The following is a 12,371-nucleotide window of genomic DNA, read 5'->3' as shown; positions in this document are numbered from 1 at the left end:
GGTTGATCCAAAAGGCAGACCCTGCACCTGCGGGAAAACACTAAGAAGAAGAAGAAAATTAAAGAGTACATACAATTGGTGGATTTTACAAAACAGAAGATAAAGGTAATATGAGCCAGTCTTTGATGCTGACTGTAACTATGGAGTGCCACTTGAGACAAAAATATTAAGGGCACAGGAACACAAAAGAGAGAAAAAGGGGGAGCTTGCCTTTTCTTTTTCCTTTGTTTAAAACACTTTTATTTTTGGATTATAATATCATAATGGCAACCACCAGAAAAGTGGCAAGAATGGAGGGGAGGAGAGGATCGCTAGAGCAACCTGCAGAGAGAGAAATCACACCAGATTTGCTTCAGAAAATGTTTGAGCGACCGGGCAGTAAGTTAGCTGAATCACCTGATACTAAATTGACCGTTTTTGAAGAAAGAATGGATGAAAGACTTGTGAAGATGAAAGAGGACATAAAAGAAGAAGTTAAGAAGATGGAAAGCTCTGTAAAACAAGAGTCTGGAGATGTAAAACAAATTAATGACAAAGTAGAAATGTTGGAGAGTAAGACAGAAGTTACAGACAGAGTTGGAAAGAGAACCAGATAATCTGGCTCTATTTGTCAAGAAGACGACAAGTTGTCCAGCAGCATTTTAATGTAAGACTGAAGACTGATAATACACAGTTGGAAAAAAGTTATGGAACTTTTAGTACATGATAACTGCAGTGAGATTATTGTATGCACCAAGATGGGAAGATTTGGCACTACCCACAATGGAGAAATGGTTGGTGAAGATGATGGATCTTGTTGTGATGGCTAGACTGACTTATTTGTTCGGAGAAAAGACATATCTATGTTTATTGCTGATTAGAAACCAACAACCTCAGATATGCGGACGATACCACCCTAATGGCAGAAAGTGAAGAGGAACTAAAGAGCCTCTTGATGAGGGTGAAAGAGGAGAGTGCAAAAGCTGGCTTAAAACTCAACATTAAAAAAATTAAGTTCATGGCACCTGGCCCCATCACTTCCTGGCAAATAGAAGGGGAAGAAATGGAAGCAGTGACAGATTTTATTTTCTTGAGCTCCAAGATCACCGCAGACGGTGACTGCAGCCATGAAATTAAAAGATGCTTGCTCCTTGGGAGGAAAGCTATGGCAAACCTAGAAAGCATATTAAAAAGCAGAGACATCACCTTGCCGACAAAGGTCTGTATAATCAAAGCTATGGTTTTCCCAGTAGTGATATATGGCTGTGAGAGTTGGACCATAAGGAAGGCTGAGCGCCGAAGAATTGATGCTTTCGAACTGTGGTGCTGGAGAAGAATCTTAAGAGTCCCTTGGACTGCAAGGAGGTCAAATCAGTCAATCCTACAGGAAATCAACCCTGACTGCTCATTGGAAGGACAGACACTGAAGCTGAAGCTCAAAAATTTTGGCCACCTAATGCGAAGAGAGGACTCACTGGAAAAGACCCTGATGCTGGGAAAGACTGAAGGCAAAAGGAGAAGGGGACGGCAGAGGATGAGATGGTTAGACAGCATCACTGATGCAATGAACATGAATTTGAGTAAACCACGGGAGATAGTGGAGGACAGGAAGGCCTGGCATGCTATGGTCCATGGGGTCCACAAAGGGTTGGACACGACTTAACAACAAAAAGAAACCCTTATAGACTTTTTGCCTGAAACAGAAAAAAAAGAACTTATGATTTATGGATTTGATGATTAGACAGGATAGACTATAGAAAGAAGAGTTATGTTGTAACCATGGATAAGAGGTAAATTTATAATTGTACTGATGTAAAGAGATTGGAAGCTACTTTGTATCTTTTTTTCCTTTTCTATTATTTTCTTTTACTTTTTTTTTTGAACTTTTAGCTTTTTCTTTGATTCCTTTCTTTTTCTTACTTTATATTAGCTTGTATTAGTTTTTATCTTCCTTTTTAAAAATCTTTAGTAAAAATTATATTAAAAATGAAGTGAAAACTGAGCTATTCACTGCATTCTCCACTTTAGTATCAGGAGCATCTGCAGGAGAGGTCAGAAAAGTTGTTGTCTATCACTGTGAAATCAAAGCCACCCCTATTATTTTGCACGTGTGATGTGTAAAAAAGAGGCAATGGCCACGTCTTGCCTTTTTTGACTCCCCTCTGCTGCTTCCCCCACCCAACACTGTATTCCTCGGGCTTCAAAGCTTGCTCAGATCAGCAAATGGAGACTCTTCTGCACACCTGGCCAGGTAACAGGACTGGAAGAAGTGGGCAAGAGTATCTTCTGCCCAAGCACTGAATCTCCTGGCCTGAAGATCGTGTGTTCCGCATAGTGATTTTTTCATCACGGCCCAGAAACCCACGCAGCAACTGGATTACCCCTTACTTTGGGGGGGCTGATCCTCTTCGTCTCCTTCCCCTCCTGTGTGTGTTTTAAAGACTGATTAGACATTTCTATTATAATAATATCAAGCAACTTTCTATTGCACTGCTATACTGTTGTTTTTATTTTTATTATTATTATTATGGAAATTAATACATTCCTTTGCTGAAATGATTTTCTGGGTAGTTTATAACTGATTTCACTCTCTCACGCAGCAAACACAGCAGCCCTTATTTCTTTCTGGCAGGCAAATGCCTAAATACTTTCCCTTCCTTTGCTGTTCCAGGCAACCGGGGTGAGTGTTCTTTGGGGGGGGGGGGAGGAGGGAAAGCTGAGTTGCCTTCTACGATCCTCTCCCCAAGAAATGCAACACACCACCTTTTCGAGCTTCTGGTCCTTTCACCAGCTAACAGAGGGGGGCAGAATACATATCCACGCCATTCTGTGTTCCCAGGAGAACTTTTCTGAGGGGTTTAAGGCAAGCAATTGTCAGCAGCCGGTAAAAATGAATCAAACGATTCTGATCTGAGCCTTCCCTTTGGGGCCAACAGTCTCCCTGCTCTCACTTAATCGGGTATTTCTTCACATAGTCTGAAAGATTTCCCATTAATTGACTGGTTAATTTAGCCCAGGTACCAGCTTCTTGAAAGAGGCAAAACAATATAAAGCCGCCTGATGTCTTGAAGTTCCACCCTGAGACATCTCTGCTGCAAGGAAATAAGGAGGCATCCAGCTTCCCTGCTGCACTGAACTCATATCCATAACCATCAACCACACAGGACTGAAATGGCGGGAGGGGGAGGGGGGAGGGAGACCTCCAAAGCAAAAGCTTTCTAATGGACTCCCTGGAAAAGCAGCCAAGGAGAGTGGGAGAGGGCCAGGCAAACTGGGATAGCCAGAGGAGGATACTCAGAGCCCTCCCAAACACTAAACAGGGGGAAGGCCAGGTGGGAAATGCAAACTGCCCCAAATCTTAGGACTTCCCAACCACCAGGTGAAGTTCTCAGGGCTGCCCTGTCACTTCTTTCTTCCTGGCTCCCCCAAGAGAAGAATTGCCACTGGGTGAAACCCTTTGAATGGTGCTCTCCATTTCCCCCTTGACCCCCAAACGACCCTCCCTCAACTGCCTGAGCCAGCCACCTCCTCTTGTTGCACATGATCCAGGGAACTGACAATTTATCACACATAGGCCCTGAAAAGAGACCTCAGTCCCCCTCCCCTGCAAGGTCCTCCTCCAAGACCCAGCAGCCTTCGCACCTGATTACACCCAGAGCTCCATTAAAAAAGTGGAACGAAAGCAATTCCCTGCCTACACAATATTTGTTCACTTTGCATGAAATCTTTTCCCCTGAGCCTTAATCCAGTTTAGCACCTTTGACTAATGCCTATTTTACATGAAACCCAGAAAAGTAACAATGCTGTGAGGAGGCAGCGGATCAACCAGGTTTGCTTGTTATGCCTCCAAAGGAGGCCTTTTCCTCCTCAAACCCCACCCCACTTTTCAGGGCCATCAACCCCGACCACCCACTCTTTCAATTAGCAGTTTGCACTCCAAATGGCTGGAGGACAGCTGGTGCCTTGATGCTTTATTCTCTGCCTCCCTACACACATCCACACCTCCATCAGGTGCTTGATTTAAAGAAACACTCTAACCTCAGGGAGATCCTACCAGCTGGAGGTCATATCTATCACTGCAATTAACCACAAAATATGCGACTGAGCAGCTAACTTCTCTAGCAGGGGAAAAATAGCTTGCTCTCCTCTATCCATAAAGCATTTCCTTTGACTCAACCTGCCCTTTTCTGGATACCCCACTGGAAATGTAAGACTGTCCTGCCCTTTGGAAAAATCACTGGAAACTTTGGCCAACTCCACGGGCCTCGCAGGCCAGGCTATTTGGCCCTGCTCTGCAGGGCGGCGGGGGGAGGGCGAGCATTCCTGCTGCTAAAGTGGGGGCTCCTCCCTGCCCCACTGCAATCTTCCAGGCCTTCCAGGGATTCATCGTGACCGAACTGGGCCGCTCCCTCTTCGGAAAATGTCCAATTAATTTCAGCCTGGTGTCCAGCCCCGGAGCCCCACAGAAGAGACAGGTGTCTAGAGGAACCCCCCCCCCCCCCGCCTGCCGCCCCCAAAGACCGCGTCGTCTCCCGCAGGGATATCACCTCCCGCGGGTAGCAGAAAGCCCCCCCTCCCCCTGGCTCAACAAAAAAGGCCAAGGTGGGGGGGCTTGCCGAGGGGGGAGGGGGGAAGACCCTCCCTCCTCCCAGCTCGACCGGGCGCCGGACCCTCCGCGGACACCTGCTGGAGCTGCAGAGCCCGCGCGGGTGGGGCGGGGGGCCGTTGGAGAAGCCCAGGGCCTGACTCGGGAGCGCTCCCAGGGTGGAGAGCCTGCGCCGCCCGAAGGGGGAAAAAGGGGGGGGGCAGTTCCTGCCTAGAAATAAACCGAGGCGGCGCTTTCCCGGCTGAGGAGACCGCAGGAGAGCCCGCCCGCCCGCCCGCCCGCGCTTTGCCTCTAGCCGAGGGGGGGGGGGGAGGAATCGCCTCCCACCGCAAAGCGCACCCACCCACTGGGGCTCCCCGGGCGCCGGAACGGTCTTCCCCCCTGCCGAGCCTCCCGGCAGGGATCAAGCGGGCAGAGGCGACCCTCCCGGCCAGCCGCGCCCCCCCCCCCGCCGCCGCTCGCGGGACCCGGGTCGCTCTCCCCGGCGCCTGCCCGCCGCGCGCAGCTACAGCCCGGCGCGCAACGGCGCCAAAGCGGCCGCGGAGCAGGACCCGTCCCCGGAGCCCCGCGCAAACGCCCTCCCACCGCTCCCCGGTGGTCCGAGAGTGGAAGACCTCGCCCAGCCGCCGGCCCGGCCCGGCCCGGCGCGGCCAGCCCGCCCGCCCACCTTCCGCGCCAGTCCGCCCGCGCGCGCCCAGTCGCCGCCGGCCGGCCGCGCAAGCCGAACTTGCCAGGCGGAACTTCTCGCGCGCCAAGCCCGTCCGCGAGGCGCGGTCCCCCCCCGCCCGGCGCCCCCTGCCTACCTTTTGCAACCGCCCTCTTCATTTTAGGCGCTCGGGAAAGGCACGTCTCGGGGGGCAGCAATCCTTCCCCAACGGGGCGCGGGGACGGAGAGGCGCGGCGGAGCCTCATGCAAACTTCCAGGCGGGCGCGGCGAGCGAGCGGCTGCCTCTGCCGGCGTCTCCGCGGAGGGCCGCCTGGCTCATCGGGCGACCGAGGCGCGGCAGTCCGGCGTCCGGAGCCAGCATCCAGGCGCGGGCGCGACGCGCGAGCAGCTCCTCGGCTCCCGGCGGCAGGGGGACCGATCCAGCCGCCTCCCCGCGCGGCTCCCAGCCCCGGGCGACGCTTTCCGACCCCCTCCCGCCGACGCCCTCCCCGCCCCTTCCCTGGCTGCCGCGTCCGGGAAGGCGGGGCGACGGGTCCCTGCTGGCAGCCGAGGGTGCGCCGAGCCGAGCCTGGTCGAGCGGGCGAGGCCGGCTTCGGCTGGGCAGGCGAGACCGAGAGGTGTAGGACGTTTTATGGGATCACGTGGTTGGACGGGAGACGGCTCGGCCTAGATCGGATTTACTGGCGGGGGGGGAGGGGGAGGGGGAGGGGCGGCAGCGAGCGAGCGGCGGAGGAAGGGAGGAGGGGCTGCTGCCGCCGCCGCGCTCTGCCGTGGGAGTGTCTGGTGCCCCCAGAGCGGGCGCGGAGCCGCCGCGGCCAGGGCTCGGGGACCCGCTCGGGAGCAGCCGGCGCGCCCAGACCCCGCGGCAGTTTGGCTCCGCGGTGCGAGGAAGAGCGGGCCGGCGCCGGTTCCCCCGCCCGCGCTCCCCAGCGACGGAGAGCGGGAGCGCGGCGCCTCCTGGGGCTGCCCGAAGGGGCTCTCGGCGGAGCGCGGCGCCTGTCCCGGAGGATCGCGGAGGCGGCACGGCGGCCAGGCTGCTTCGCGCTCCCGGACGGCTCCGCGCCGGGCGGCGTTCATTCCTGGAGGGACGGTGCCACCTAAAGGCCGCCACGGATAGAGGCCCCAGCGGAGAGCGGGCACCCTTCCGCCCGGGCGGTCTCCGTCCCTGGGGCGCTTCGGGCCACGCGCCGGTGGTTTCACACAGAGACGCACGGCCCCACGTTAAGTCCCCCCCGCGCCGTGCCCCGAGGCGGGGTGGCCGGGCGGGGAGGGCGGGAGGCCGCGCGCGGGCGCTGCGTTCCTCGGGGCGCCGGCAGTCCTCGCCTCCGCAGCCGAGCCCGAGCTCCGCGCTGCCCGCTCTCCTGCGCCTGCCTTTTCCCATCATCCCGACGGGGTTGGGGGCGCCGTCCACCCGGCGCCGCTCCCGACGATCTGGGGTCGGAGTGGAAGAAGGCGAGGCGAGGCCCCCGAAAGCACGGAAGCCGCCTCCCCGGGCGTTTGTCGCGCAGCCCGAGAGCCCCAGCCGTCACGGCCACCGCGGCAATACCGGCTGGGGCCCCGGCAGAGGCGGTCCGGCCATCCGGAGGCGAGAAACGCGGGAATTTGCCCCGGCTCAGATAGACCTCCTCAGAGCTGGCGGGCGGCGTGGGAACGAAGGCATTTCCAGCCCTCGGGGCCCGGGCTGTGACAGCAGGGAAGGGCTGTGGGGCTTGGATTCTGGGACTCCTTCGGGCCCCATAAAAACAGCTCTTTTCACACGGATAACCTAGAAGCGGGTGTGGGGGGTGATTAACATGAGGAGGGCCAGCAGCATTTGGGCCCATCTGCCCCTCCCATAGGAATTCAGTGGGGGGGTGTTCTCTGCAAACCCCAACGGGATCTGGTCCACTGTCAATCTCCATTTTTCCTTTTCCAGCTTCTCAACCAACACCAAATTTTGCCTGATCCCATCCACTTCTCAGAGCTCTCCTGCTGACAGAGAGAGGTTGCTTGTTTCCAGCTCTGGGGTTGAGTTAAAAAGAATAAAAATGAAGACATATGAAAACAAGAGCAAGGCAAAGAGACTTCAAGCTGAGCTCAGCTTTTGTGACTTTTCCCCCTTTTATTGAACCCTTTGAATATACTGTATATTGGACACATCCATGGAGTTTTCTTGGCAGCTTACAAGGGTTGCTTGCCACTGCCATCTGGAATTTTTTTTTTCTTTCTACTTCCCTGGTGATTCTTCAGCTGTGGGTCTTGCATCCAAGGTCTAACCCTGCTTAGCTTCAAGCTCGGACAAATGTATCCAGATGGCATGAGGGTAACGGGCTTAATTTGAATATTTTAAAATAGCAATTCTTTAAAATTGAGCCCTACTTTAAGCTTGAGGCTTAGGGCAAATGGCTTTTCTTGCCTCCTGTTGCCTTTGCAGATAGTCTCCTCTAGTAGCAGTTGGGGAGATTCCAGGAAATCGAGTAAAACAAGAACCCCCTTGTCTCTAGGAATTTGGGGCATGCCACCACTGTTCATGGAGGGTCCATGGATTTATTTGTCAGGGCACACATTTCTGTTTGAGCAATTTATTTGCATGCCACCTAAGCCACCCTCTCTTCGGGCTCTGGTTCACTGCTAACCTCTTGCTGGCAGTGGCTGCACTCCCACAAACCAGTAAGCCTTGATGATTTTGGTCTTCGTGTCTGCTATGCACAGAGTTGGGCAGAGAAATCCTTCTGCATTTCCCCCCTGTCTGTTCTCAATCAGTTTGATGAAAGGGAATTTGCTCTTGAAATCTCTTTCAAAAGAGAATGCACAGTGGGAAGTTCTAGGTGGCGTGTGGCAAGTTTGCATTTGTGGTAATAGTCAAGGCCGTGTGAATATTCCTTGTTTTGTCATGCACTCCTTTCTCCAATGGTCTGCAGGATCCCTGGCTTTCCACTCGTCCCTTCAATCCCAAGGGGAGACTTCAGCAGAAAGCTATCCTCACTAAGGGGCAGAGTCAACCCACAAATCTCGTGGAGAATTTCAAAAGGTGTTTGCTCCATTCTAAAATGGACCCAGACACTGTCTTTGGAGATCATAATTTATGGTTGGTTGGTTGGTTGGTTGGTTGATTGATTGCCATCAAATCAGTGTCAACTCTTAGTGATCACATTTTCTCCATCATGATCTTTCCATATCTGGTCCTTCAGATCTTCCAACGATGCACCCATCACCACTGAAAGTGAGCCCGTCCCCCTTGCTTCTGTCTGAAGTAGGATCATTTGAGCCTGGTCATTTGTGCCTCAAGTGAGAACTCTGGGTTGATTTGTTCAATGATCCATCGGTTGGTTTTCTTGGCTGCCCACAATATTCTCAGGAGTCTTCTCCAACACCAAAAATGTCAATATTCTTTTTTTCCTGCTTCTTCAAAGTCCAATGTTCGCTTCCATCGAGCGTCACAGGGAATACCATGGGCTTGTGTGATTCTGATCTTTGTGGGTATAAACACATCATGGCATCTGAATATCTCTTCCTAGGCCTGCATGGCTGCTCGGTAGTGTGCTAGTCTGAGATATATTTCTTGACTGCTGGCTCCTTTACTATTGGTGGCTGATCCTAAAAGGCAGAAGCTCTCCCCCACTTGGATATCGTCATTGCCAAGTCTAAGGCTGGTGGCTGTACCTGTTCTCATTACTTTGGTCTATTTTGTATTTAATTTTAGTCCCATTTTTTTTCACTGTGTTCCTTGACTTTTATTATCGGAGCTTGTAGATCCTTTGCATTTTCGGCTATCAGGGTAGCATCGTCAACACAGTGCAGGTTATTAATGTTTCTTCCTCCAGCTTTAAAACCATGCTCTTCTTCTTCCAGTCCAGCTTCCCTTAATATATATTCAGAATACAAGTTGAATAAATAAGGGAACAGTATACAGCCTTGTTGCCCTCCTTTGCCAACCTGGAGCCAGTCTGTTTCGCCGTGTTCTGTCTGCACTGTGGTTTCCTGACCTGTATATAGGTTTCTCATGCAGACAATGAGATCTTCTGGGATTCCCATTTTTCTAACCACATCCCACAGCTTGACAGGATAGACACAAAGTTGTTTCTACAATCAATGAAGCACATACTTCTTTTGGGTAGTCTTCAATTTTCTCAATTATCTAGCATGTGTCAGCAATATTGTCTCGTATTCCTCTGCCTGATCTAAAGCCAGCTTGAACATCTGACATCTCCTTTTCCCTGTAGGGCTCTAATCTTGGTTGGATGATCCTAAGCATTATTTTGCTAGCTTGTAAAATTAAGGATATTGTACAATAGTTTGCACATACTATTAAGTCTCCTTTTTTTAGTATTGGGAAGTAGATTGACCTCTTCCAATCTGTTGGCCACGGAGTCATTCTCTTTAGCTTGGTTAGAACCTTTACTGCTGCTTGCTATATTTCTGTGGGCATTCCATCAGTTCCTGTAGCCTTCCAAGTTGGTGATAACAAATATCTCAGGAAGGAACTTAACAAAGTTTCAGAGAGCTGTCAAAAGAATCAGTCTAATCTAACTTCATCTTCTAGTACTAGAGGTCCTCGCAAGTTGGGAATATCTTTTAAGGTATCTTGGATGTTGACATCCCTACTGGACAGTATTTCAGCATACTCCTTCCATCATGGTTTGATCTCCCTTGAATTGGTTACTATCTGTCCATTGGAATCCTTTAGCATACCAATTCGAGGTTGGAACCTCCTTCTGAGTTCAGAGATCTTTTGGAAGACTTTCCTTGTTTTTCCATTTCTGTTTCCATCTTCAATAGGTTTACAGATATAATACTGCTTCTTGATTCTTTCAACAGCTCTCTGAAACTCTTCGTTAAGTTCCTTCCTGAGATATTTGTTTTTCTTGATGTCAGCCCTTCAAGGTAGTCCAGACAAGAACCACACCCAGGAATACTACCTCTATCTTTATTGTAACGTTATAGTAACAGAATCTAGCAAGTCTGAAAGTACATCTCTCCTCCATCACCTTTACAGCCCAAGAAACTAGGGAGGGTCCCTTTTGAGATGTGTGCCATCTTCCCATTCCTTCTGTGGGCTTAGCTGCCTCTTATCTGACCATTGCCTAGTTTGCAGCTCTTTCTCCTGTCTCCCAAGGTCATTTCCTCATACCATTACACTTGGCTTTGGCAATTTCCACGGATACCCAGTTTTCTTTCTTCTGTTCTTCATTTTTGGCAGTCTCTTTTCACATTCATCCTTAATGACCTCTTTAAGTTCATTCCACAATTCGTATGGTTCTCTATCAACGAGGTTCAGGACCTCAAAGCAATTCTTGATGTTCTCTTTGAAAACAGTTTGAATACGCTCAAGATCATGTTGTGGAAACTGGTTGGCTTTCTTCTTCTTTTTAATCTTAACTTGGAACCTGCATGTGAGCAGTTCATGATCTGTTCCACAGTCAGCCCCTGGCCGTGTCTTTGATGCTATAACTGAGCTCCTCTACCTCTTTTAGCAACAATAGAATCAACTTGATTTCTATGCACTCCATCTGGTGATGTCCATGTATAGAGGCACCATTTTGGTTGACAGTGTTAGCTATGAAGAAATCATAGAGTGGCAGAAATTAATAATTTGGGTTCCTTGCTACATTTCGGTTTCCTAAGCCATACGATCCAACTACATTTTCCTCAGTATTTCCAACTTGGTATTCCAGTCTCCAATCTCAAGCAGCACATATTGCTTGCACATTCTGTCAGTTTCAAATTGAACTTGATCATAAAACTCATAAATCTCCACTTCTTTTGCATCGGTGGTTGGAGCATAAACTTGGATGATCTTCATATTAAAGGGTTGTCCGCAAACTCTAATTTATATTATACGGTCATTGATTGCATTGTAGCCAAGTACTGTTCTTGATATACTCTTCCTAGCCATAATAGCAATGCCATTCCTTCTTTGTTTTTCATGTCCTGAGTAATGAATTTCCAACTGAAAGTGTCCAACTCCAGTCAGTTTCAATTTGCTGATGCCCAGGATGTCAATGTGTAATTGTTTCATTTCATCTTTCACTGTGTGGAGCTTCACAATTCCATGCTACTTACGTTCCATGTTCCCACTGTAATTCAGTCTTTGCAGCTTCGGGTTTTCTTTTCCTGTATGGCAACCCTAGCAACTAGACATTCCAAAAGGTTTAATCTGGCATGTCATAAATACTGAAAGATCTTCAGCTCTTCCTCAGTAGCATGTTGAGTGCCAACATCACCTGAAGGGCCCATCATCCAGCACTATTTCATCAATCATTTTATATTTTCTATCCATGGGGTTTTCTTGGTGAAAATAGAGGGGCGACAACGGCAGTGGCATCCATTCGTACTGCACCACCTTCTCCCGGGCAGTATGAATATGGATGCCATTGTCACTAAAGCGATCGTCTGCCTCTGCATCTTCCTGTATTGCTGCTGCCCAATGGAGGTGCCTGCCTGCTTTAGCTGAGCAGCTGGGATGCCCTTCACGCCTTGGGTGATCCTCTGGGTGTGTATACTCTTGGCTTACACTTTCGATAGCGTTCTTCGCTCATCCCTCCCAGGAACACACACACACAGCAGGATGGGGGTGGCGTGGTTTACGGCATTGCTCAAATCCAATTGTAGTTTATTCAGTCAACTAATTAAACAAGCCTTGGTATGGTTTGTGTCATGATCGCCGTTGCGATGTTTGCGACACCGTAACGGCTCACATGACAAAGCGCGGATGCGTGTCAATGACTGGAGAGGTGCGGGTGATAAACCGGACAAAGAAGATAATGGGGTTGGGAGATCTATTAACCAGGTCGCATCACCCGGTAATCGACCATTGACACCATTGTCAAGGAAATGATCAGGGCGAGGTTCGGAAGGGTGCATCCGGGCTTTCGAGGAATATCAAAAGCTAATCGCCCGGTAATGGACCATTACCTCGCAGGAAGATAAACAGGACGATGCCCAGGGCGAATGGGGCTGGACGACCCCTCACCTATCAAGTCCTGATGACCTGTCACTCCGTGGAACTTGTGGGGCACACCCGGGGAGTGTGGGGGTGGAGTGCTGTTTGGCACGAGGCTATTTAATTCAACTTTTGGCGCGCTTCCCTCACTCACAGCTTTTTACTGGTGTGCATTCTATTCTAAATAAAAGCCAGAG

At 50.6% G+C, this 12,371-nt stretch overlaps 1 protein-coding gene across 1 annotated transcript in view; it reads right to left on the bottom strand.

Moving 5' to 3' along the window:
* Window positions 1–5,860, bottom strand: part of RTN4R (reticulon 4 receptor) — a 148,149-nt gene extending 142,289 nt beyond the window's left edge. Inside the window, exon 1 of the mRNA XM_063315573.1 lies at window positions 5,389–5,860. Within this exon, the coding sequence (XP_063171643.1) occupies window positions 5,389–5,497 (109 nt within the window). The 5' untranslated portion in view covers window positions 5,498–5,860. The remainder of the gene's footprint in view (window positions 1–5,388) is intronic.
* Window positions 5,861–12,371: the final 6,511 nt, after the last annotated feature.

This window comes from Candoia aspera, chromosome 15, assembly GCF_035149785.1.
Source record: "Candoia aspera isolate rCanAsp1 chromosome 15, rCanAsp1.hap2, whole genome shotgun sequence".
NCBI classification, from domain to species: Eukaryota; Metazoa; Chordata; class Lepidosauria; order Squamata; family Boidae; genus Candoia; species Candoia aspera.
This window is presented reverse-complemented; position numbering and strand designations above follow the sequence as displayed.